Source organism: Rhinoderma darwinii, chromosome 1 (assembly GCF_050947455.1).
Source record: "Rhinoderma darwinii isolate aRhiDar2 chromosome 1, aRhiDar2.hap1, whole genome shotgun sequence".
Classification (NCBI taxonomy): Eukaryota; Metazoa; Chordata; class Amphibia; order Anura; family Rhinodermatidae; genus Rhinoderma; species Rhinoderma darwinii.
Genome location: NC_134687.1, coordinates 25,133,677 through 25,161,049, shown reverse-complemented (window position 1 = coordinate 25,161,049; position 27,373 = coordinate 25,133,677). Strand labels below are relative to the sequence as shown.

Sequence of the window (27,373 nt, the reverse complement as noted above, 5' to 3'; positions counted from 1 at the left end):
TGTAGTATTGTAGTATTAGTAGTAGTAGTAGTAGTGTTATAGTAGTGTAGTAGTAGTAGTGTTCTAGTAGTGTAGTGTTGTTGTAGTAGTAGTAGTGTTATAGTAGTGTAGTGTTATAGTAGTGTAGTATTGTAGTAGTAGTGTTATAGTAGTGTAGTATTGTTGTAGTAGTAGTGTTATAGTAGTGTAGTGTTGTAGTAGTAGTGTTATAGTAGTGTAGTATTGTAGTAGTAGTAGTGTTATAGTAGTGTAGTATTGTAGTAGTAGTGTTATAGTAGTGTAGTATTGTTGTAGTAGTATAGTAGTAGTGTTATAGTAGTGTAGTAGTGTTCTAGCAATGCTGTATTGTTGTTGTAGTATTGTTATAGTAGTGTAGTATTGTAGTAGTAGTAGTGTTATAGTAGTGTAGTATTGTAGTAGTAGTGTTATAGTAGTGTAGTATTGTAGTAGTAGTAGAAGTGTTATAGTAGTGTCGTATTGTAGTAGTGTTATAGTGTAGTATTGTTGTAGTAGTGTTATAGTAGTGTAGTAGTAGTAGTAGTAGTAGTAGTAGTGTAGTATTGTAGTAGTAGTGTAGTATTGTAGTAGTAGTAGTAGTGTTATAGTAGTGTAGTATTGTAGTAGTAGTGTAGTATTGTTGTTGTTGTTGTAGTAGTAGTGTAGTATTGTAGTAGTAGTGTAGTATTGTAGTAGTAGTGTAGTATTGTTATAGTAGTGTAGTATTGTTATAGTAGTGTAGTATTGTTGTAGTAGTGTTATAGTAGTGTAGTATTGTAGTAGTGTTATAGTAGTGTAGTATTGTTGTAGTAGTAGTAGTGTTATAGTATTGTTGTTGTAGTAGTGTTATAGTAGTGTAGTATTGTAGTAGTAGTAGTAGTAGTGTTATAGTAGTGTAGTAGTAGTATTGTAGTAGTAGTGTTATAGTAGTGTAGTGTAGTAGTAGTAGTAGTAGTATTGTTGTAGTAGTAGTGTAGTATTGTAGTAGTGTTATAGTAGTGTAGTATTGTTGTAGAAGTAGTAGTGTTATAGTAGTGTAGTATTGTAGTAGTAGTAGTAGTAGTAGTAGTAGTGTTATAGTAGTGTAGTATTTTAGTAGTAGTAGTGTTATAGTAGTGTAGTATTGTAGTAGTAGTAGTAGTGTAGTAGTAGTGTTATTGTAGTAGTAGTGTAGTATTGTAGTAGTGTTATAGTAGTGTAGTATTGTTGTAGTAGTAGTGTATTGTAGTAGTAGTGTATTGTAGTAGTGTTATAGTAGTAGTGTTATAGTAGTGTAGTATTGTAGTAGTAGTGTTATAGTAGTGTAGTATTGTAGTAGTAGTAGTGTTATAGTAGTGTAGTATTGTAGTAGTAGTAGTGTTATAGTAGTGTAGTATTGTAGTAGTAGTGTTATAGTAGTGTAGTGTTATAGTAGTGTAGTATTGTTATAGTAGTGTAGTATTGTTATAGTAGTGTAGTATTGTTATAGTAGTGTAGTATTGTTATAGTAGTGTAGTATTGTTGTAGTAGTGTTATAGTAGTGTAGTATTGTAGTAGTAGTAGTGTTATAGTAGTGTAGTGTTATAGTAGTGTAGTATTGTTATAGTAGTGTAGTATTGTAGTAGTAGTGTTATAGTAGTGTAGTATTGTAGTAGTATTGTAGTAGTAGTGTTATAGTAGTGTAGTATTGTAGTAGTAGTAGTGTTATAGTAGTGTAGTATTGTAGTAGTAATGTTATAGTAGTGTAGTATTGTTATAGTAGTGTAGTATTGTTGTAGTAGTGTTATAGTAGTGTAGTATTGTTGTAGTAGTAGTGTATTGTAGTAGTAGTGTTATAGTAGTGTAGTATTGTTGTAGTAGTAGTAGTATTGTTGTAGTAGTAGTGTTATAGTAGTGTAGTATTGTAGTAGTAGTGTTATAGTAGTGTAGTATTGTAGTAGTAGTAGTAGTAGTAGTAGTGTTATAGTAGTGTAGTAGTAGTAGTAGTAGTGTTATAGTAGTGTAGTATTGTAGTAGTAGTGTTATAGTAGTGTATTGTTATAGTAGTGTAGTATTGTATAGTAGTGTAGTATTGTTATAGTAGTGTAGTATTGTTATAGTAGTGTAGTATTGTTATAGTAGTGTAGTATTGTTGTAGTAGTGTTATAGTGTTATAGTAGTGTAGTATTGTAGTAGTAGTAGTAGTGTTATAGTAGTGTAGTATTGTAGTAGTGTTATAGTAGTGTAGTATTGTTGTAGTAGTGTTATAGTAGTGTAGTATTGTAGTATTGTTGTAGTAGTAGTATTGTAGTAGTAGTAGTAGTGTTATAGTAGTGTAGTATTGTAGTAGTAGTAGTGTTATAGTAGTGTAGTATTGTAGTAGTAGTAGTAGTGTTATAGTAGTGTAGTATTGTAGTAGTAGTAGTGTTATAGTAGTGTAGTATTGTAGTAGTAGTGTTATAGTAGTGTAGTGTTATAGTAGTGTAGTATTGTAGTAGTAGTAGTAGTGTTATAGTAGTGTAGTATTGTAGTAGTAGTAGTAGTGTTATAGTATTGTAGTAGTAGTATTGTAGTAGTAGTATTGTAGTAGTAGTATTGTAGTAGTAGTGTTATAGTAGTGTAGTATTGTAGTAGTAGTATTGTTGTTGTAGTAGTAGTGTTATAGTAGTGTAGTGTTGTAGTATTGTAGTAGTGTTGTAGTGTAGTATTGTTGTAGTAGTAGTAGTGTTATAGTAGTGTAGTATTGTAGTAGTGTTATAGTAGTAGTAGTAGTAGTGTTATAGTAGTGTAGTAGTGTAGTATTGTAGTAGTAGTAGTAGTGTTATAGTAGTGTAGTAGTGTAGTATTGTAGTAGTAGTAGTAGTGTTATAGTAGTAGTAGTAGTATTGTAGTAGTGTAGTGTTATAGTAGTGTAGTATTGTTGTAGTAGTGTAGTATTGTTGTAGTATTGTAGTAGTAGTATTGTAGTAGTAGTAGTGTTATAGTAGTGTAGTATTGTAGTAGTAGTAGTGTTATAGTAGTGTAGTATTGTAGTAGTATAGTATAGTGTTATAGTAGTGTAGTATTGTAGTAGTAGTAGTAGTAGTGTTATAGTAGTATAGTAGTGTAGTATTGTAGTAGTAGTAGTAGTGTAGTGTTGTAGTAGTGTAGTATTGTTGTAGTAGTGTAGTATTGTAGTAGTGTTATAGTAGTGTAGTGTTGTTGTAGTAGTGTTATAGTAGTGTAGTATTGTAGTAGTAGTAGTAGTAGTAGTGTTATAGTAGTGTAGTATTGTAGTAGTAGTAGTGTTATAGTATTGTAGTTGTAGTATTGTAGTAGTGTTATAGTATTGTTGTAGTAGTAGTAGTGTTCTAGTAGTGTAGTAGTAGTAGTGTTATAGTAGTGTAGTATTGTTGTAGTAGTAGTGTTATAGTAGTGTAGTATTGTAGTAGTAGTAGTGTTATAGTAGTGTAGTGTTATAGTAGTGTAGTATTGTAGTAGTAGTGTTATAGTAGTGTAGTGTTATAGTAGTGTAGTATTGTTGTAGTAGTGTTATAGTAGTGTAGTATTGTAGTAGTAGTGTTATAGTATTGTAGTAGTATTGTAGTAGTAGTGTAGTATTGTTGTAGTAGTAGTAGTATTGTTGTAGTAGTAGTAGTGTTATAGTAGTGTAGTATTGTAGTAGTAGTAGTGTTATAGTAGTGTAGTATTGTAGTAGTAGTAGTGTTATAGTAGTATAGTAGTGTAGTAGTAGTAGTAGTGTAGTGTTGTAGTAGTGTAGTATTGTTGTAGTAGTGTAGTATTGTAGTAGTGTTATAGTAGTGTAGTGTTGTTGTAGTAGTGTTATAGTAGTGTAGTATTGTAGTAGTAGTAGTAGTAGTGTTATAGTAGTGTAGTATTGTAGTAGTAGTAGTGTTATAGTATTGTAGTTGTAGTATTGTAGTAGTGAGTTATAGTATTGTTGTAGTAGTAGTAGTGTTCTAGTAGTGTAGTAGTAGTGTTATAGTAGTGTAGTATTGTTGTAGTAGTAGTGTTATAGTAGTGTAGTATTGTAGTAGTAGTGTTATAGTAGTGTAGTGTTATAGTAGTGTAGTATTGTAGTAGTAGTGTTATAGTAGTGTAGTGTTATAGTAGTGTAGTGTTATAGTAGTGTAGTATTGTTGTAGTAGTGTTATAGTAGTGTAGTATTGTAGTAGTAGTGTTATAGTATTGTAGTAGTATTGTAGTAGTAGTGTTATAGTAGTGTAGTATTGTTGTAGTAGTAGTAGTAGTAGTGTTATAGTAGTGTAGTATTGTAGTAGTAGTAGTGTTGTATTGTTGTTGTAGTAGTAGTAGTGTTATAGTAGTAGTAGTAGTAGTAGTAGTGTTATAGTAGTTAGTAGTAGTAGTAGTAGTAGTAGTAGCGTAGTAGTAGTAGTGTTATAGTAGTGTAGTATTGTAGTAGTAGTAGTGTTATAGTAGTGTAGTATTGTAGTAGTAGTAGTGTAGTAGTGTTATAGTAGTGTAGTGTTGTAGTAGTGTTATAGTAGTGTAGTAGTAGTAGTAGTGTTATAGTAGTGTAGTATTGTAGTAGTAGTAGTAGTGTTATAGTATTGTAGTAGTAGTATTGTAGTATTGTAGTAGTGTTATAGTATTGTTGTAGTAGTAGTAGTGTTCTAGTAGTGTAGTATTGTTGTAGTAGTAGTAGTGTTATGGTAGTGTAGTATTGTTGTAGTAGTAGTGTTATAGTAGTGTAGTATTGTTGTAGTAGTGTTATAGTAGTGTAGTGTTATAGTAGTGTAGTATTGTAGTAGTAGTGTTATAGTAGTGTAGTATTGTTGTAGTAGTAGTAGTGTTATAGTAGTGTAGTGTTATAGTAGTGTAGTATTGTAGTAGTAGTGTTATAGTAGTGTAGTGTTGTTGTTGTTGTTGTAGTAGTAGTAGTGTTATAGTAGTGTAGTATTGTTGTAGTAGTAGTAGTGTTATAGTAGTGTAGTATTGTTGTAGTAGTAGTGTTATAGTAGTGTAGTGTTATAGTAGTGTAGTATTGTTGTAGTAGTAGTAGTGTTATAGTAGTGTATGTTATAGTAGTGTAGTATTGTAGTAGTAGTGTTATAGTAGTGTAGTATTGTTGTTGTTGTAGTAGTAGTAGTAGTAGTAGTAGTGTTATAGTAATGTAGTATTGTTGTAGTAGTAGTAGTGGTTATAGTAGTGTAGTATTGTTGTAGTAGTAGTAGTGTTATAGTAGTGTAGTGTTATAGTAGTGTAGTATTGTTGTAGTAGTGTTATAGTAGTGTAGTATTGTTGTAGTAGTAGTAGTGTAGTGTTATAGTAGTGTAGTATTGTTGTAGTAGTAGTAGTGTTATAGTAGTGTAGTGTTATAGTAGTGTAGTATTGTTGTAGTAGTAGTAGTGTTATAGTAGTGTAGTATTGTTGTTGTAGTAGTAGTAGTGTTATAGTAGTGTAGTATTGTTGTAGTAGTGTTATAGTAGTGTGTGTTATAGTAGTGTAGTGTTATAGTAGTGTAGTGTTATAGTAGTGTAGTATTGTAGTAGTAGTGTTATAGTAGTGTAGTATTGTTGTAGTAGTAGTAGTAGTAGTGTTATAGTAGTGTAGTATTGTAGTAGTAGTGTTATAGTAGTGTAGTGTTATAGTAGTGTAGTATTGTTATAGTAGTGTAGTATTGTTATAGTAGTGTAGTATTGTTGTAGTAGTGTTATAGTAGTGTAGTATTGTAGTAGTGTTATAGTAGTGTAGTATTGTATAGTAGTAGTAGTAGTATAGTGTTATAGTAGTGTAGTATTGTTGTAGTAGTAGTGTTATAGTAGTGTAGTATTGTTATAGTAGTGTAGTATTGTTGTAGTAGTGTTATAGTAGTGTAGTATTGTAGTAGTGTTATAGTAGTGTAGTATTGTTGTAGTAGTAGTGTATTGTAGTAGTAGTAGTGTTATAGTAGTGTAGTGTTATAGTAGTGTAGTATTGTAGTAGTAGTAGTGTTATAGTAGTGTAGTATTGTAGTAGTAGTGTTATAGTAGTGTAGTGTTATAGTACTGAAGTATTGTAGTAGTAGTAGTGTTATAGTAGTGTAGTATTGTAGTAGTAGTGTTATAGTAGTGTAGTATAGTAGGATACTACTATAGTATTGTAGTAGTAGTAGTGTTATAGTATTGTAGTTGTAGTATTGTAGTAGTGTTATAGTATTGTTGTAGTAGTAGTAGTGTTCTAGTAGTGTAGTAGTAGTGTTATAGTAGTGTAGTATTGTTGTAGTAGTAGTGTTATAGTAGTGTAGTAGTAGTAGTGTTATAGTAGTGTAGTGTTATAGTAGTGTAGTTTGTAGTAGTAGTAGTGTTATAGTAGTGTAGTATTGTTGTGTAGTAGTAGTAGTAGTAGTAGTAGTAGTAGTGTTATAGTATTGTAGTAGTAGTAGTAGTAGTATTGTAGTAGTGTTATAGTGTGTAGTATTGTTGTAGTAGTAGTAGTAGTGTTATAGTAGTGTAGTAGTGTTATAGTAGTGTTGTAGTAGTGTTATAGTAGTGTAGTAGTAGTGTTATAGTAGTGTAGTATTGTAGTAGTAGTAGTAGTGTTATAGTATTGTAGTAGTAGTATTGTAGTATTGTAGTAGTGTTATAGTATTGTAGTAGTAGTATTGTATTATTGTAGTAGTGTTATAGTAGTGTAGTATTGTTGTAGTAGTAGTGTTATAGTAGTGTAGTATTGTTGTAGTAGTAGTGTTATAGTAGTGTAGTATTGTTGTAGTAGTGTTATAGTAGTGTAGTGTTATAGTAGTGTAGTATTGTAGTAGTAGTGTTATAGTAGTGTAGTAGTAGTAGTAGTAGTGTTATAGTAGTGTTATAGTAGTGTAGTATTGTAGTAGTAGTGTTATAGTAGTGTAGTATTGTTGTTGTAGTAGTAGTAGTGTTATAGTAGTATTGTTGTAGTAGTAGTAGTGTTATAGTAGTGTAGTATTGTTGTAGTAGTAGTAGTTATAGTAGTGTAGTGTTATAGTAGTGTAGTATGTTGTAGTAGTGTAGTATTGTTGTGTAGTGTTATAGTAGTGTAGTATTGTTGTAGTAGTAGTAGTGTTGTAGTAGTAGTAGTGTTTAGTAGTGTTATAGTAGTGTAGTATTGTTGTAGTAGTAGTAGAGTTATAGTAGTGTAGTATTGTTGTAGTAGTAGTGTTATAGTAGTGTAGTATTGTTGTAGTAGTGTTATAGTAGTGTAGTGTATAGTATAGTAGTAGTGTTATAGTAGTGTAGTGTTATAGTAGTGTAGTATTGTTGTAGTAGTGTAGTATTGTTGTAGTAGTGTTATAGTAGTGTAGTATTGTTGTAGTAGTAGTAGTGTTGTAGTAGTAGTAGTGTATAGTAGTGTAGTGTTATAGTAGTGTAGTAATGTTGTAGTAGTAGTAGTGTTATAGTAGTGTAGTATTGTTGTAGTAGTGTTATAGTAGTGTAGTATTGTTGTAGTAGTAGTAGTGTTAGTAGTGTAGTATTGTAGTAGTAGTAGTGTTATAGTAGTGTAGTATTGTTGTAGTAGTGTTATAGTAGTGTAGTGTTATAGTAGTGTAGTATTGTAGTAGTAGTGTTATGTAGTGTAGTAGTAGTTATAGTAGTGTAGTGTTATAGTAGTGTAGTATTGTAGTAGTAGTGTTATAGTAGTGTAGTATTGTTGTAGTAGTGTTATAGTAGTGTAGTGTTATAGTATAGTATGTAGTAGTAGTGTTATATTGTAGTATTGTTGTAGTAGTTTATAGTAGTGTAGTATTGTAGTAGGTGTATGGAGTGTATTATTCTAGTAATATAGTGTTAGGTCAAATAACTAATTGATTAACAATAATTTTGTGTTGTATCAAATTTTAAGTAATGCGGCCCGTCAACTTCCCATTTTTTCTATATGTGGCCCACTTACCCTGCCGAGATTGAGACCCCTGCGCTATACTATAAAAAGTGGAGGAGTCTTTTACAACAGATCTTGTTTGTTTTTTTTGGCACAACCTCAGATTATTACCCCAATGTATTATATAGGAAGCAAGCAGCTAAATTGTAGGACTGCTGTAGGCTTCTTATTTTGATGATGTCCGTCTAATACATTTTGTTTTGCTTTGTTAGGTAAATGAATGGTCGCTTAAAATCCGAAAGGAAATGCGAGTGATCGACAGACAAATAAGAGGTGAGTTTGGTTATCTGCAAAATATTTATGCCTTAAGTTTTGTGTTTAAATGTCAGGTGATGTGTCCTGTAACTTGAGCATGCATTTAAGTGGATTATCTTTTCCTATAAAAGTCTTCGCTTCCTCCTTGTTTTCCGCCCGCACTCCTACTACAGTAGGTCAGCGTGATGTGTGTATAAATAGAAGCTATTCGCAGCTCAGCTGTTGGGAACCGGTTTCTGTGAACTTTAAGGTGTGGATATAAAGCCTGCCACTACCCACAAAGGCAAAGGTGGTTACACAGCCATTAGGAAATCTAGATCACGCTTTTTCTATTTTATTTTTTTTCTTGGTAATCCTGATAAGAAGTCAGAGTAAGGCCTCATGCACACCACCGTATTTTTTCCCACCCGTAAATACGGGTCCGGTGTCACACGTATTCGACCCGTTTTGCACCAGTATTTACGGACCCGTGCCCGTAAATATGGGTCCGGTGTCACCCGTATTCCACCCGTATTAACGGGCACGTTTTTGGCTGCAAAATAGCACTGCACTAATCGGCAGCCCCTTCTCTATATCAGTGCAGGATAGAGAGAAGGGACAGCCCTTTCTGTAATAAAAGTTAAAGAAATTCATACTTACCCGGCCGTTGTCTTGGTGACGCGTCCCTCTCTTAACATCCAGTCCGACCTCCCTGGATGACGCGGCAGTCCATGTGACCGCTGTAGCATGTGATTGACCTGTGATTGGCTGCAGCGGTCACATGGGCTGAAACGTCATCCAGGGACGGCCAGGACATCGGGCCGGATGTCGAGAGGGACGCGTCACCAAGGCAACGGCCGGGAGACCGGACTGGAGGAAGCAGGAAGTTCTCGGTAAGTATGAACGTCTTTTATTTTTATTTTTTACAGGTTGCTCTATATTCTGATCGGTAGTCACTGTCCAGGGTGCTGAAAGAGTTACTGCCGACCAGTTAAAGAGGCACCAGATTTTGCAACCCCTATGTGCTATTGCAGCAGATCGGCGCTGCAATGTAGATTACAGTAACGTTTTTATTTTTAAAAAAACAAGCATTTTTGGTCAAGTTATGACCATTTTTGTATTTATGCAAATGAGGCTTGCAAAAGTACAAGTGGGCGTGTTGAAAAGTAAAAGTACAACTGGGCGTGTATTATGTGCGTACATCGGGGCGTGTTTACTACTATTACTAGCTGGGCGTTCTGACGAGAAGTATCATCCACTTCTCTTCAGAACGCCCAGCTTCTGGCAGTGCAGACACAGCCGTGTTCTCGAGAGATCACGCTGTGACGTCACTCACAGGTCCTTCATCGTGTCGGACGAGCGAGGACACATCGGCACCAGAGGCTACAGTTGATTCTGCAGCAGCATCAGCGTTTGCAGGTAAGTAGCTACATCGACTTACCTGCAAACGCTGATGCTGCTGCAGAATCAACTGTAGCCTCTGGTGCCGATGTGGCCGACACGATGCAGGACCTGGGGCAGGAAGTGAGTGACGTCACAGCGTGATCTCTCGAGAACACGCTGTGTCTGCACTGCCAGAAGCTGGGCGTTCTGAAGAGAAGTGGATGATACTTCTATACACAACGCCCAGCTAGTAAAAGTAGTAAAAACGCCCCGATGTACGCACATAATACACGCCCACTTGGACTTTTGCAAGCCTCATTTGCATAAATACAAAAATGGTCATAACTTGGCCAAAAATGCTCGTTTTTTAAAAATAAAAACGTTACTGTAATCTACATTGCAGCGCCGATCTGCTGCAATAGCAGATAGGGGTTGCAAAATCTGGTGACAGAGCCTCTAACTCTTTCAGCTCCCTGGACAGTGACTATTTACTGACGTCGCTTAGCAACGCTGCCGTAATGACGGGTGCACACATGTAGCCACCCGTCATTACGGGAGCTCCATAGACTTCTATGGACTGTCCGTGCCGTTATTACAGCCTGAAATAGGACACGTTCTATCTTTTTTAACGGCACGGGCACCTTCCCGTAAGAAAACGGGAAGGTACCCGTGGCCAATAGAAGTCTATGAGCCCGTTATTACGGGTCGTAATTACGACCCGTAATAACGGGAGTTTTTACGGTCGTGTCCATGAGGCCTAACCGGTCATAGATTTCATGCTTATGCGTTTCTTTGTTGGCTTTAGAATGAAAGTGGGTGCAAATCCTCCCCGGACTCCCCCCAACAATATACCATTCAATTATAAGGTGGCACGTGAGGCTCCTTTATTCACCCCTGTGCAATATTTGAGCCCAGCTGAAGAAAGGATCCAAGGATACATTCACACACGTTCCAGCTCGTTTTTTCTAGTGTGGTATATTTACCGCAGTGGCCAAATGTTGAAATTCCATTCACAAAGTGCCTTTTAAAAAAAGACTCATCACGGAAAAAAACAAAAACGTGTATTTATAGGCATTTTCAGCATTGTAATGGCCCTCCATTATTACCACTTGCAAACGTACCGTTAAAGGATATATATACATACGCAACCAATTATTTATTTCTCCAATACATCTAAAATAGCACATTAAAGAGGTTGATCACATTGCAAATATACTTGGCATATGCCTTTTTAAGTCCGGTTTAGATAACCCGTTTTCATACACCCTATTAGGGAGTTCTGAGTTAGAGGGGGGTCTACCATTCAGGATCCTTATCTATTAGGCAGAGTGAAGAGGTGCTAGAAAGAGCATCGGTCGCTCTGGAGGACCTGTCCTGTCCTGCATTACACAGACAGCCTATGGATATGAATGGGCGCTGCGTAATGCTTAACTTTCCCAGTGGTGGGACTGCAGGGAAATTAAACACTTAGGCCTTATTTACACGAGCGTGGAATATGTCCGGAGGACGGCCGCTGAAACAATGGCCATCACACAGACTCCTGTTTTGACGGGCCTTGTGAAGGATCCTTTGAAAAATAGAACCTGTCCTATTTTGTTCACTTTTCACGGCTCCCTCCATAGGCTCAAGTCTATGGGGATCCGTGAAAACGGGACCCGCACTGGGGGCACCTCGGAGTTTCCCCATGCTTGTGTGAATCTAGCCTTACTGTAAGGTTTCCTCACCCACATATTACAGCTGATCGCTGGGATTCCCAGCAGAGGGACACTTTGATTAGCTTGTCAAGTGACCCTTCTAACAAGTAGAGATTGTCTAAAGTGGCGACCCCTTTTTAACATTATGTGCTAACCCCTGTAATAAAAAATAAAAAAAATCCTACTGTTTTGTTTCTACGCCTTCTATGCAGACCTATGTCTCCATGGTTACAGACTACAAACAGACCCTGTGTAGTCTGTTCCTTACTGTTACATATTTAATGTTTTTATTGGTACTACGGAGACTTATGTGACTGCTTATTCCTATTTCAGATATTCAGAGAGAGCAAGACAAAGTCAAACGGTCTATAAAGGACACCGCAAAGAAAGGCAACCGGGAGGCATGTATTATATTAGCCAAGGAGGTGGTGCAGTCAAAACGGGCAGTAAATAAGTTGTACGCTTCAAAGGCTCACATGAACTCTGTGCTTATGAGCATGAAGAACCAACTGGGTAAGTAGCTGGTGGCAGTGGTAGGGTTAAATGTTAAGTTCTGTTTACACTTTAAGGGACCATGGGCTCTGTATATAAAGACCTGCTAAATGTAATAGAGGTGAAATTTACAGACTACTATCCCAATACTTCAAAAAAAATAAAATGAACTAACTTCCATTTTTTTTATTTCTTTTTGCCCAGTTTGGCTTTCTGTGTTGCGGCATAATTTTCAGGAGTGTCCCTGAGAACAAGGGGGCACAATCTGAAATTAGTTTGGGGGGGGGGGGGGAGATCAGAACATGTTGTTTTGCTGAAAGAGTAGTACAGTACTTATAACAAAGTTCCAGCAAATGTGGTTGGAAAACCAACAGTAAGTGAACGTAAACCTGCCTGGGATAAACCTATATCTATCCCAAGGAAATGAGGGCATATTAAATGGACTACGTGCTTCTTTTCTATTGTCCGTTTTCTATTATGGCATATGCAATATGCTCTTGTTACAGGGGCTTACGTCTGCAAGGGCGAAAAGCATAAGGCTGGATTCACACGAGCATGTTCGGTCCGTAATGGACGGACGTATTTCGGCCGCAAGTCCTGGATCGAACACCGTGCAGGGAGCCGGGCTCCTAGCATCATAGTTATGTACGACGCTAGGAGTCCCTGCCTCTCTGTGGAACTACTGTCCCGTACTGAAAACATGATTACAGTACGGGACAGTTGTCCTGCAGAGAGGCAGGGACTCCTAGCGTCGTACATAACTATGATGCTAGGAGCCCGGCTCCCTGCACGGTGTTCGATCCGGGACTTGCGGCCGAAATACTTTCCATCCATTACGGACGTTAATGTGGTCGTGTGAACCCAGCCTAATAGCATCGGCTCATGCAATATATTTATCTTTTACACATGGATAAACTTTCAAGAGACTGCTTACAATTGCTGAGGACTTAAGGTGCCCATACACATTAGATGTATGTTGGTTCAAACCACTAATTTCGGCAGGAGTAGTCAACCATCCAATGTGTATTGGGGTGTCCCAGGTCTCCCCCGACAGTTGTATTTCAACATGCCCGATCCTTCGTTCTCACGGGTCGAGGCATTGATATACAACTTGATATGCCGGGATGACCGCATATAGCGCTATGGTGGTACGTTATAATCCTAATTCCTAAAAGGAAGACACGTTTGCATGGTCTTAATGCCTTTTTTTTTTTTTTTTTTCTGCGTTTTTATATTCCAACATGTTGATTAATTTATAACTCTTATTTTCTTCCCTTATTATATGCCCTTATAGCCGTGCTCCGAATTTCTGGGTCCTTACAGAAGAGTACTGAGGTCATGAAAGCCATGCAAAATCTAGTGAAGATTCCTGAGATACAAGCCACCATGAGAGAACTGTCTAAAGAAATGTTGAAGGTAAGAGGAACAACATAAATCAATGACCTACAGTTCTGTGAAAAAAGTTTTTGCCCCTTTCTCAATTTCTTCTAGTTTTGCATATTTGACGTACTTCAATGTTTCAAATTTAAAAAAAAATACTTCTAATACCAGACAAAGATAACCCAAGTAAACACAAAATGCTTTTTTTAAATGATGACTTTGTTTAGTGAAGGAAAAATTCTGTTCAGTCCTACCTGGCCCTATGTGAAGACGTAATTGCCATAAGGCCCTGTTCACACAGAGTTTTTTTGCAGGTGGAAAAATCTGCCTCAAAATTCCTTCTGGAATTTTGGCCTGCCTGCAATTTTTGCCGTGTTTTTCGGCCTCAGCCATGGAGCACCGCGGGCAAAAAACGCCTCAAACCGCTTTCTCTGCCTCCCATTGGTGTCAATGGGAGGTCAGAGTCGGAAACACCCGAAGACAGAGCATGACTCTTCTTTTCCCCCGCGAGTGTTTTTTTTTTTTTTTTTTCGCTCCTGGGAAAAAAATACCTCCGCCTCGCATTGAAATCAATGAGAGGCGTTTTTGGCGCAGTTTCCGCGTCAAAGTGCCAAAAAGCTCAGTATGAACAGGGCCTTAGTGTCCGACATGGGACTACCCTTTTAAGTTGTTAGTAAGACTACAGTGGCATGAACAGTTGGTCTGGTTGGTCACATACCACTCCTCTGACCCTTTCACTTATACAATGGATTTAGTGCTTCTTTTGGCCAGACATCCCTTTAAAGGCTACAAAGAGGGTCTCTGGCTCTGAAGGACCATTCATTATATATGGCACTTTGCAATCTTTCATTTCTCCTGTGGTGGCACTGCAGGAGAATTGAACACTTACTGCTGGGTTCCCCCACAAATCATAGCTGATTTTTTTGGAGCCACAGCAGCCTGTGACCAGCTTATCGAGGGATCCCTTTAACAAAAATAAGGATTGTACCAAGTGGAAAACCCCTTTAAGAGCTATATTTTGTAGTTTGCCATAAAAATCTAATTAATATGGCAGTACGAGGTTGTGCAGATTGTGGCCTGGGTACTGTTAAGCCCACTTGCCTGCTCTTTGCCCTCAGCCCAGTGCATTATGTGAGACAGGCTAGTTGATAGTTATCAGTCTGTTCCAGGTATCTCAGGTATTCAACTCAAAGCTGGATTGAAACTGCTGCATTATTAATCAGATTTTTCCAAAGATAAATTTAGATTGAAAACATTTTTAATCTGTAATATTAGACATTGTAGTGAAATTTAGACACGCAGTAAAATGTTATTTAGAGAGTATGTTCACCTCCTGAATACCATTTTACAATTGATATATGGATATACTCTAAATAAATAGTTGAGTAACTTTGAAAATTCAATACATTACTTATCCTGTACTGATCCTGAGTTACATCCTGTATTATACTCCAGAGCTGCACTCACTATTCTGCTGGTGTAGTCACTGTGTACATACATTACTTATCCTATACTGATCCTGAGTTACATCCTGTATTATACTCCAGAGCTGCACTCACTATTCTGCTGGTGGAGTCACTGTGTACATACATTACTGATCCTGAGTTACATCTTGTATTATACTCCAGAGCTGCACTCACTATTCTGCTGGTGGAGTCACTGTGTACATACATTACATTACTTATCCTGTACTGATCCTGAGTTACATCCTGTATTATACTCCAGAGCTGCACTCACTATTCTGCTGGTGGAGTCACTGTGTACATACATTACATTACTTATTCTGCACTGATCTTAATTATATCCTGTATTCTACTCCAGAGCTGCACTCACTATTCTGTTAGCTATTGCAAACCGTCATCAAGTTCGTTGTCAAAAACACCCCTTTACAGCTTAGTTGATCTCCTATAACTCAAAGGACTGCTGTAAAGATCATACTTTAAAAAATAAAAATCACCAGAGTCCATTCTGACCTCCAAAAAGTTTTTCGATGGGTCAACATGTCTTACGTTTTGATTGAACTTACAATATTCGTGGATATTGATTGGAGATGGAGATCCATTATTCATTATTGCGGGAAAAGCTACTTTGAGGGTAAGCGGTTTCAGCAATACAATAAAGTGGTGTTATGTGAATTCCCGTAGGCTGGCATTATAGAAGAGATGTTAGAAGACACATTTGAAGGAATGGAAGACCAGGATGAAATGGAAGAAGAAGCAGAAATGGAAATAGATAAAATACTTTTTGAAATCACAGCAGGTAAAGAAGAAATTCAGTAATGTGTGGTATTCAGTAACTGCGTTTCCCAAACCTGCCTTCCAGGAACTCCAACAAATCACGTCTTGTGGATTTCCCATAGAGAAAACGAGCTAATTATTGGTTTATATCGCTGTCTTTCCGCAATATGAGCGCTTTGTGTGAACAGTCCCATAGACGTGGCCTGTTGGGTACTTGAGGGACAGATTTGAAAAACACTTTAGCAATTTATGACCTTGTAATCTCTTACTGAAGTAGAAAGGCTTCAGTGAAGGGGGATTTACACAGGACGATTATCGTGCAGACGAGCGTTAATATAACGCTCGTTGCCAATTATTGCCATGTGTAAACGGGAACGATCAGCAGGCGAACGAGCAAACGCTTGCTTAAAAAACGAAAATATCTTTGTCGGCAGCACATCTCCCTGTATAAACGGAGTCGCACTGCTGAAATGATAATAATGGATGGGGGCGAGAAATCGGAGTAAAGTCCGCTCATCCCCCATCCATATCTCCGTGTGACAACAGCAAGCGAGCGCCGATCAATGATGTCTCGTTGATCGGTGCTTGCAGCGCCGGCCGCTTAAAGGCCAGTGTAAAAGGGCCTTTAGGGTGCCCGTACACGTAGGGGATGATTTGCGGTAAAAGGGCATTTCGGCGTGGTTCCCGGCATGTGTGGACTTCTCCTTAAAATTCCCCAGTTCAAATAATGACCACCTGCAGAGGAAAGTTTTAGGTCATGTCCAAATTGTAATAAATTTTAATGCATCACGTTATTTCCATGAACACATTGGTTATAGCTGGGAATTAACTGCGTTGGCTCTGGCTGGTTTCCAGGAGTATCTGGCCTTATTATAAGGGTTTTCTGGGAAAACAAATAAATTGCCTAGGATAGATCATGAATGTGTGATTGGTGGGGATCTGACTCCCAGCAGTTTCCTGTTACTTTTAAAGTGGTTCAAAACGGCGCAAACATGGGGCATTACCCACATACTGATGTAGAACAGGCGACTTTGTCAAGGTTTTGCTCACCTGGTGATGCCGTGTTAGGAGCACGACACCCCTGTAGATATGGTCTTTAAGGTGTAGAATTTCTAGGGAACTGCAAGGCACGGGTTACGCCGAATGCAACTACTTTGTCCAGGTTTTGGAACGATAGTGGTGTTGTGAGAGTCACACCTTTGGTCCGATGGAGATATCACAAAGACCCGAAATAAAATGAACCTCAACTTTCATTGACTAGATTTTACTTTTACTTCCTCTAACCTGGTTTCGTCTAAGCACTTAACCTGACCACTCAGCCGGCTCGATCACCACCGGCTGAGAGAAGCGGCACATTGAATATAAGACCTAGTTAGGACAACGAACACGACATTATAGTAGTGAAAACAAGGAGTGCATCAATGCATTTGTTGTTCTACATCTTTGTGCTTAACATGTACATGGCATAATATTTATGTAACGGTGACGGACAGCTGACCCCTGACCCTGCCTCACTGTCAGTTTCTCTCGGTTTTTTTTTTCCAGTATAAATGTATGCAACTTTTCCACATTTCCTTTATCCCGGTGATTCTGCCTGAGGAAGGAGCCGATTCGGCTCTGAAGCGCGTCGCCGGTATCTTTCTTCTTTCTAGTAAAGCACTTTGATCTACATAGTGTCTGCCTTTTGCCATGCGACACTAGAAACCAGCACTAGATCACGACAAAAGGGAACAGCGCCGATCCAAGGGCTGTTTTTTTTTATTTATTTTTTTTGTGTGATATCTCCATCTGACCAAAGGTGTGACTCTCACAATACCACTATCACTTTAAAGGGGTTGTCCAGCCTGGAGGCTGTTTTTTATACTGATGACCTATCCACGGGATAGGTCATCAGGATATGATAGGTGGGGTCTGAAACACAGACCCCGCACTGATGAGCTGTTTCAACTGCCTCCAGGCACCGCAAGCTATACAGGGGTTGATGCCGGAAGCAGAAAGTTCTGGTCACAGTATAGCAGCTGTTCTGCAGCTCCGCTCCTATTCACATGAAGTAACCCACACGGCCGCTATACAGTGGTCTGAGCCTTCTGCTTCTGGCACCGACCCATTCATGGTGGCCGGAGGCATCCGGCACAGCTGACTGGTGCGGGGTCCGTCTATCGGACCCCCACATATCATATACTGATGACCTATCCTGTGGATAGGTCATCAGTATAAAAAACAGCCTCCAGCCTGGACAACCCCTTTAAAGTACCAGGCAATGCCACATGTACAGATATTCGGCTGTGCTTGAAAATCTATTGAAGGAGCGCAGCGCTCACTGGATTTCTGCTGATCAGTGGGGGTCCTGGGGATCAGACCACTACTGAACGCACCTTGCTGGCTTATCCTAAAGTTGGGACATCCATGTGTTTTCCCAGAAACCCCCTTTAGCATATGGTGAGTTATCAGACAGTACGATATGTTATAGATTTATTTCAGTTCCCCAACATTTTTAACACTGCTGCTTATTATCAGTAAATGCGAACATTCTTGTTTAGAGGCACAGACCTAATGGTTTGCTACAATGTATCAGTGCAGGTAAAATGTATCCGTCTGGAGTTCAGGCTGTTTAGTCCACATAGGACTGTCGACACCGAATAGAATTGTAACAAACCTTTTACCTGTGAGGAGTATTAGGTCAAGACAGGTTTTCGGTCTCTGAATATAACAGAATGTTCCCGTACACTGACGGCAAACAGAGGTATTGAATATGGTGAGCATTTGATCACACCAGGTGTATTCGAAAGTTATACTCCTTTAAAGTCCGTAACAAGGTTATGGTGGTTAAACTCCTCCGATATATTAAAACGAATCATTTAGGAGCCTGAAAACCAGGAGGATTGGCATACATAAAAATATTTTTTATTAAGTTAAATGTCTTAAAAACAAAAGCATGAATATTACACAACATGTAAATATAAATAATGACAGAATATGACAAAAGACAGCCATGAAAATAGTACATCGCTGACACCTTTCCTTTAAAGTTACCATTCAATATACCATTTCCCTTCTATTAGGTGGAATCCTGCAGCAGGTACAGAGTACTTTATGACCTATTGAGTAGACATCTTTTGCATGTGCTTGGATATGACATTTATTCCCAGGCTGTTCTTGAATACTCCGTTTTGGCTTCTGCTTTAATACAGACCTATGTTCTGACTTATCCCCATATTGGCCCACACCTGTGCGGTCGGTCTCCTCTGCGCTTCATATATGGCTTTTTCCATGCTGTGGACAAAAATCCAAGCGCTCCCTTACCTCTGCTTATGAAACATAGCGATGTACTATTTTCATGGCTGTCTTTTGTCATATTCTGTCATTATTTATATTTACATGTTGTGTAATATTCATGCTTTTTGTTTTTAAGACATTTAACTTAATAAAAAATATTTTTATGTATGCCAATCCTCCTGGTTTTCAGAATCCTAAAATGATTCGTTTTTGGTTTAATATTCGAAAGTTGCAGAACTTTTCATTCTAGAAAAGAATAACGTCTTTTTTTATTTTTATTTATTTTTTTAAATATAAATTAATATATGCAGCTACATCTACCTAGGAATAAGAACGTTATGACCACCGGAATGCAAGAGGCAAAATAAAACATGGATCTGGTCGTCAGGAGGTTAAATAGTGTGATTTTTTTTTTTTTTTATGCTTTAGAGTCTAAAGCCTCTGTACCTCACCATTCTGAAATTTGGTGATTTACTATAGTTTTTGATCTTCACCGTATCCATATTTCAATAACCATTGACATGTTTTCCAGGGGCCTTGGGGAAAGCTCCCAGCAAAGTCACAGATGCCTTACCGGAGGCCGTTCCGGAGGGAGCCGCGGCTATGTCTGATGAGGAGGAGGAGGAGGACCTGGAGGCCATGCAGTCCCGGCTTGCTGCCCTCCGGAGCTAATGACGCACTGTACAGAGAGACTCTGCTCTTTATTCACTCTCTACTTTACTTTTGTAAAAGTATTTTGGGTTCTATACACTATATATAAATCTATCTATCCTCGGCTTATTAAAGGTGGCATACTCCTCATGCTGTCTTTTTCCCCTGGTACTCCCATCTAGCGCTCTAAGGAGACGTGCAGCGGGGATGACTCTCCACTTCTCTCGCTGTACACTATGCACTTGTCTTGCCTTTCTGCGACTGGATAAACCATGATGACCTGGGTGTGATCAGTGGAATGGACAGACCATGGACTATGAGTGGGTTAAATAAATGATCGCTTTAGAACTGTATCTATATATAATCTATTTTTTAACTTCTGATTCCTGAGTTCCTGATTTATTGTCAGATGTCTTGGTTGTTGCTTATTGATTTCCTATGAGAGGAAGGACTCGTACAGCCGATAGGTGGGTATGTATCATTGCCATGTCATGACTATCTACACCGTTATTACAGGTGGACTTCACATAACAGCAGGCATGTCTCGCTGCTCGAATTGCTCTTTTATCTACATTATCTTCAAGGGGTTGTCCAATATTCATATAAAATTTAAGAACTCTTGAGTAAATAGAGGGGGGGGGGTCCTCTGCTCGGGTTCATCATCTCTTGGGCAGAGTGGAGAACGGTTAAAAAGAGCGTCCCTCTCTCTCTCTCTCTCTCTCTCTCTCTCTCTCTCTCTGTAGGACCTGTCCTGTAGACCGACAACCCATTCATCTGAATAGGCACTGTGTAATGCTTCATTTCCCCTGTGGTGGCGCTGCAGGGAAATGAAAAACTTACTGACAGGTTTCTCCACAGATTACAGCTGATCGCTGATCAGTTTATTGTCAAGGAACCCTTCTAAGGTTTCGTTCACATCTGCGTTGGGGTCCCGTTCTGACGTTCCATTGGAGCTTTCCGTCAGAACGGGACCCTGAACAGACACAAAAGTTTCCATCACCATTGATTTCAATGGTGACGGATCCGTTACCCATGGTTTCCGTTTGTCTCTGTTGTGCACTGGACCCGTAGTTTTGCCGGAAGCAATAGCGTCTTCGACTACGCTATTGCTTCTGGCAGAACAACGTATTTGGCGCACAACAGAGACAAACGGAAACCGTGGGCACCGGACCAGTCACCATTGAAATCAATGGTGATGGAAACTTTTGTGTCTGTTCAGGGTCCCGTTCTGACAGAAAGCTCCAATGGAACGTCAGAACGGGACCCCAACGCAGATGTGAACGAAGCCTAACAAGGATTGTACAAAGTGAAGAATCCCTTTAATACGAAGATCTGACCTGTAATATTTATTTTAATATGTACATGTACACTCCTCCGTTTAGGGCTGCGTGCGGAAGCCGCATATTTAGTGCCATGGACAGGATTGGATCTCGCCCTGTGAAATCCGGAATGACTTTCCCAGATTTATTATGCTTATATCGCACCTTCACATTGGTACAATATAGTTCTGTGAAAACGATACTTGAAATTTATATTTACTATGTTTCTATTACGTCCTGGCTTAAAGGGATTTTCTGGTTTCATTAAATAAAGTGTTCATTGTGATAATGTAAATATATACAATTTACTAATTTCTTCACGGGTTATAAGATCTCTGCTTGCTAACAGTGAATAAGAACTTTCTTGTTTACATCCTGAGGATGGTCATCTGTCCTGATCATGTGATGATCACACTGGCGCATGGTGCTTTACAGTACAGTTGTCAGAGCCGTGAACCTGTGTGAGCATCACATGACCAAAACAGATTCTCCTTCTTAAAGGATCCCATTTAATGACTGTATATAAATTCCCCATAGTTCACGCTATTGACTCAAAGTATATTAGAAAACGGCATAACTTTACTGAAACTTGGAAACCGTTTTTTTAAAGGAAGCGCTTTTGCACAGCATAGGGTACAATACTCCATAGGTTAAATCTACATAAAATGTTGATTATATTTGCAAATACTTTGCTTTAGTTATCTTGTAATTCTTCTCTGTCATATGATGATGTATAAATTACCGGAGAGTAGTGCATTGTGGGAGCTTGGGGGGTTATACAGTTAGAGCTCCGTTGCTAGATCAAGTGTTTGTGAATGTCATAGAGCTCAAAGTCGGTACAAGATAAGTAAAGGCAAATATAGGTTACTCTACGTTTCTCTAGATTTGCTCTATGAAATGTTATTAAAAAGGTGGGTATTCCTTTATAGCGAAAGTAAGAAATCTGGGACATATTTTCTTAGAACTATGCGTTCCTCTGTTATTCCTCCTCGACTATATGACTAAATTGGTTGTTATCATTCCCATTGTTAATAGGATGTGTCCCTGCACATTCTGATATTGTCAGCACAATGACAGTGTCCGAATATGAAGCGCCATTAACTAGAATGCTAACACTCAGTTGTAAATTTATTCATACATTTCCAGGAGGAATAACAGAGGAATGACACACCGCGTTCTTAGAAAAGTTGCTCCAGAACTACAAATATTTACTAAAACAGATGTCAGGAGAGCTGATAGAGCCTCTTTAAAGAGGCTCTATCTCCTACATAATCTGATCGGCACTGTAATGTAGATCACAACAGTGGTTTTTATTTAGAAAAACGATCATTTTTTTAGCAAGTTATGAACAATTTTAGATTTATGCTAATGAGTTTCTTAATAGACAACTGGGCGTGTTTTTATTTTTTACCAAGTGGGCGTTGTACAGAGGAGTGGATGACGCTGACCAATCCGTGACCAATCGGCGTCATACACTTCTCATTGTTCCAGGCAATGTCTGTTCAGTCTTCCATGGCTCCGGTGAAGGACCTTTTGGGAGGAAAACCCGTCACGGCGTGATCTCGCGGGATCACGCTGTGTGTGCAGTGAAAGAAGCTGGGCTGGAACAATGAGAAGTGTATGGCTCTGATTGGTCAGCGTCATACATTTCTCTTTACAACACCCACTTGGTAAAAAGTAAAAAAAAATGCCCAGTTGTCTTAAGAAAGTAATTAGCATAAATCTAAAATTGTTCATAACTTGCTCAAAAATTATCGTTTTTCAAAATAAAAACCACTGTTCTCTACATTACAGCGCTGATCAGATTATGTAGGAGATAGGGCACTTATAATGTGGTGACAGAGCCTCTTTAAAGAAAGTACCAGAGTTATAAACTTTTTTTCTTTCGATGACCCTGTGTCCTTTTCTAAACCTTGCTATAATAGCACAGAATTAGGGTACGTTCACACAGTTAACAAAATACGGCAGAAAATACAGAGCTGCTTTCAAGGGAAAACGGCTCCTGATTTTCAGCCGTTTTTAATCAAACTAGCGTTTTTTGCGGCTATTTTTCTATTGAGTCAATGAAAGATGGCTCAAGAAGTGACATGCCCTCATTTTTACGAGGCCTTTTTTTACAGGGCTGTTTTTCGGAGCGTTTACGGCTCCTAAAACGGCTGAAAATGTCTTGTGAATACTCACCATAGTTTCCTTTGCACAGTAGCAGCTGTCTTCCCTGGAGGAATCCTGGCTGCCGCCAGTCTTCCTTTACAGCATAGTGGGCGACTACACTGGTGTCCACAGGAACAAGGTGGTCCACGTAGTCATCCACTCACTGCAGCACCTGTGGCTAGGAGGTATGGCCTGGATATACGTATGTGCTGCCTTATAAACATAGGTCTGGAAGAAATAAAAAGTTACAGATGAGGGAGGGCGTCATGACTGGGAGAATTGAAAAGCTTTGTGTTTTTTTGTTTTTTTTATATACTGTCTTCCTTTTTCTTTTTTTTTTTTGTAGACAAAAACACACAGAATTTCTAAGTCCCCGACCCAATTTTTAAATTTGTGAGAAAATAATTTGACACATTTTTTTTTTTATTGATCATTGTCCAGGTAGAAACGATCAAGTCGTTACCATTTATGTTACTTTGTAAACTTGTGCATTTGTAATCAAAGTATCAGAATCGTTTTGCTACCGAAGGTGCTCAGATTACCGGCACACCCGCTTATGTATTTGCCCCTCTAGTAACACCTTTTTAGAAGGTGTAAAAGCAAAGAAAAACACTAAAGCAATATATGTCGGCACTTTTTGTTAAATTTGAGCTTGTAATATAAATCCTCCAAATTCCGGAGTCCATTAGAGCACAGTGACACTTTAATAATGAGTCCAATGATTACGACCTGATAAGATTAGTGTATCCTATGGTTTACACCCCGGTTCTCCACTTTACCCTTATGGGCTATTAGGACGTGGTCACCGACTCCGGGCTCGGCAATATTAACCAAAGTGAAGAGGGTGGCTCTTCGCAGAGGCACCCTTTATTATAGCTCAGCCCCTATCGGGCTCTTTTTTTCCCCTCTTCCTGCGGCTGTACTGTAGGGTAAACAGGAGCCCCCCGCCCCAATAGACTTCTGGAAGAGATGAGAAGGGATAACTCCCTGTAAAGCTTTTACATTTTATGACCACAATTGAAACGTGACTATTGAATGACGTGTCCATGGGTTACATCCATTGGTTTTTAGTACAATATATATGAGGTTTCGAGCTTTGTTTATGGCTTTAAATGGGTCGTACACCCTTTTATCTGAAGATACTGATCCCGTTTGTATCCTAAGGATGTGATTATATTGTAGAACACGTTCCATTATTCTTGAAGTACTGTGTCCATCTTCATGTATGTAGAACGGCACAGCAGAGGCCTTCTGAATGCAACAATCAAATTCTTAAAGTGGTTTTCCAACTTATTTTAAAAAATTGGCCACGTTAGGAGGGATACAAAAAATAAAATAAAAAAGGCCATTGCCCAACTCCTGGATCCCCGTCGTTCCTCTGCCTCCATTCCTACCCACCGCTGTGTATTGACATAGCTGCAGTGAAGACGTGCCCGTATACACACATGATCGCTGCGAACAATCACTGGTCTTAGTGGGTATGCGGCACAGGATCGCTGAGGCCAGCGATCACGTGGCTATACAGGCACATCATCGCTGCAGCTGTGTCAATACGCAGCGGCGGGGAGGAACGACGAGGATCTGTGAGGTAAGTAATGTCTTTTTTTGGTGTGTTTTTGCGCATCCCTCCTACATTGGCCAATTTTTTTTAATAACTCGGAAAACCCCTTTAGGAAAATATTGTGTTATATCTTAACGGCTAAGATGTTAAATTCTGTCGTAGCAACGTGTGCAAACTGCTGAGGATGGTTTTGTTTTTTTTGTATGACACTGAAAATTTATTAAAGGCTGTTTGTTTTTACATGGGTTTGTTTGGTTGTATAAGTTACTGTACTATCGGCTGGATTTATAACCAATGAAATGCAGAACTGGGGTGAATGGAAGATATTCGCTGTTGTATCTTAGGCATGTAAAATGCACACGCAGGCCTTACCCTGTGGGATGTGCCACTAAACAAACCACACATCTATACACAAACATTTACCTTGTACACCTAAGCTGACCTCATTCAAAGGAAAGACCTTGTGCACATGGCTGCATTCGGGCCTTCTCACATGACATTTGCCTATGGTTCTGGTCACATCTGTTTTAGAGGCTCCGTTAACAACCCCTGACCCAGATCCGGTCAAAAATGGCCGACAACATAGAGCAGCATGCTGCATTTTTTTTGGCCAGTAAAGTGACAGACCCCATTATAGTCAACGGCGTGTGTCCGGGGCGTGTGAACTTTTGTTTTTTTTCTTAAAAACTGATATGTTAACGAATCCATTGGATTTCAATGGATGGGGCTTCCGTCTTGCCAATAAGTGTCCTTTTCATTTTGTTTCCTTCAGGATCAGTTATTTATTTTTAATTTTATTTTTTTACTGGACAGATAAACGGGGATTGTCTAATTTTTTTTTTTCTGTCCTGTTGAGTAAAAGGATCCTGACGGATCAGTTTACTTTCACAATGCGAATCTATGGCTACAGGATACTAAGGGCTTATTCAGACGAACGGGATATACGTCCGTGCAACGCGCAGGATTTTCACTCGTGTCGCACGGACCTATATTAGTCTATGGGGCAGTGCAGACAGTTGCGTGATTTTTACGCAGCGTGAGTCCGCTGCAGAAAAGTGACGACATGTCCGTTCTTTGGCCGTATTTCACACATCACGCACCCATTGAAGTCAATGGGTGTGTGAAAATCATGCGCACCACGCGGAAGCACTTCCGTGGGACGCGTGTGATTCGTGCAACAGCAGTGAAAAGGATGAATGAAAACAGAAAAGCACCACATGCTTTTCTGTTTACAAACATCCAAACGGAGTGTCATAATAATGGCGGCTGCGCGAAAAGCACGCAGCCGCGCATCATACGGGGCTGACACACACGGAGCTGTCAAGTGCCTTTTGCGCGGGCAAAACGCACACGCTCATGGGAATCCGGCCTTAATGTGAGGCACAGTCAAAATTAATTACACCTCACGCCTCACATCAGAAAACGGAAGAACTGTTTTTTATTATTACTGTTGGCAAAGTATCGAATTGGTATCTAAATCGCAATACTAAACGAAGTATCGTTATCGTGACATCCCTACTCTGCACATTGTGTCGCCATATTCTGAGAGACAGAACTCGTGTGAATCCGGCCTAAAGGATATCCATTTTTTTTCAATAATTGTTTTTAAAAAAAAGAAAAACTGATCCATTTAGAAACTGATGCAAATGGATAAAACCGATTCAGCAAAAATATTTACCGTTCTTGAAAAGCTTTGTATTTTTTTTTTTTTTATTATTATTTTTTTTAAAGAGATTTATAAAAAAAAATTACAAAAATGGATGTTTCAAAAGGATGCAAAAACATGGTGACGAACCTTGCCCTACAGAGTTCTATTGTATCGACCCATAATACGGCGCTCATAGTATTCTAGTATCTTCATGTGCCTCCAATCTGATAACATGCTAGGAAAAATGCAGCACATGGAGTGCCTATAGGTCCATAATGAAGACCCATGGGGACTATGATCTGATGTATAGGGTCAGAGGAGGTACCAATATAGTGTGCGGGGACCCATGCACATGGCTGTTTTACGTATCTGTAATGTATCAATATGCAATTAAACACCCATAATTTACTATAGGCCCATGCTGTACCACCTCCTGCCCCCATTTTATTTTTTTATTCTCATGGCATGTTCCAATGCATACCGTATTATGGAGCTACTGTCCCCTAGAACGATTGCACAAAGCAGAGCCATGTCTACAGAGACTCTTAAGTATGTTTGCGGAGTCCCTGCGGCTCGGTACTACATTGTCCCTGCCCCTCCGTGGGCCACCATGCTTCTAGGAAAGAATAACACTATGCCGTTCAATTAAGCATGTACCTCTGTATAAAATCTGTGACATACGGTGGTACAGTAGGGCGCCAGAGAACTGTATGGGTGCTGTTTTACAAGGTCGTACCGTGCTATATAATACTCTTGTGCATCAAGCCTAAAACCATTTTTTTTTGTTAACCAAAATCATGAGTGTAACATAAACAGCGAAAAAGTGTAATGGAAAGTTTTGTATTTCTTCAGTGCTTTTGGCCCACTCCTGATTTTGGCTTAGAAATGCTGATAAAAAATACACCTGTGTTAAAGGCCTGTCTCCGGCGGCCGTAAGTCCTGGCATAAACGTGGGTCTAATGATCTCAACGAAGCGCCTCCTATGATGCTGTGTGTCCAGGTCATTCGACCTGTGGTTGGGCCGGGATTTTTCGCCATCCGAATGAGGTCTCGGGGTATGTTTACATGTACAATAAGAAATGGCTGAAAATGATGAGGCTCTTTTTAAGGGAAATTAATATTTCCAAAAAGCATGCAACCAAAACCATATCCTGCCCCAAAACACACATTGACTGTAACAGAAAGGTGAACTCTTTAAAACTTTTTGTTAAGTATCATTGCACTATATTAAAAATGAATGTAAAACTTGTAGCGGTTTAAATATTTCTCTATATATTTTTTTTTTTATATAAGAAAACAGCCCTATTTGTCACCAAAAAAGATGCAATTAAGATTATTACCGTTATACCACCATGTGTGCAGAATCACTGAAAAATATCATAAGGGGTTGTCTGGTTTAGGCTTCAGGCTATGTTCACACGCAAACTCCAAAACGTCTGAAAATACAGAGCTGTTTCCAAGGGAAAACAGCTCCTGATTTTCAGACGTTTCTTAAGGGTATGTTCACACGACAGCGTCCGTAACGGCTGAAATTACGG

The 27,373-nt window shown here is 38.9% G+C and overlaps 1 protein-coding gene across 1 annotated transcript in view; it reads left to right on the top strand.

Moving 5' to 3' along the window:
• CHMP3 (charged multivesicular body protein 3) overlaps positions 1-19,539 on the top strand; it is a 25,374-nt gene extending 5,835 nt beyond the window's left edge. Inside the window, exons 2-6 of the mRNA XM_075848850.1 lie at positions 8,022-8,082; positions 11,454-11,633; positions 12,907-13,028; positions 15,137-15,251; positions 19,038-19,539. Coding sequence (XP_075704965.1) covers positions 8,022-8,082; positions 11,454-11,633; positions 12,907-13,028; positions 15,137-15,251; positions 19,038-19,177 — 618 coding nt within the window. The 3' untranslated portion in view covers positions 19,178-19,539. The remainder of the gene's footprint in view (positions 1-8,021; positions 8,083-11,453; positions 11,634-12,906; positions 13,029-15,136; positions 15,252-19,037) is intronic.
• The last annotated feature ends 7,834 nt before the right edge of the window (positions 19,540-27,373 follow it).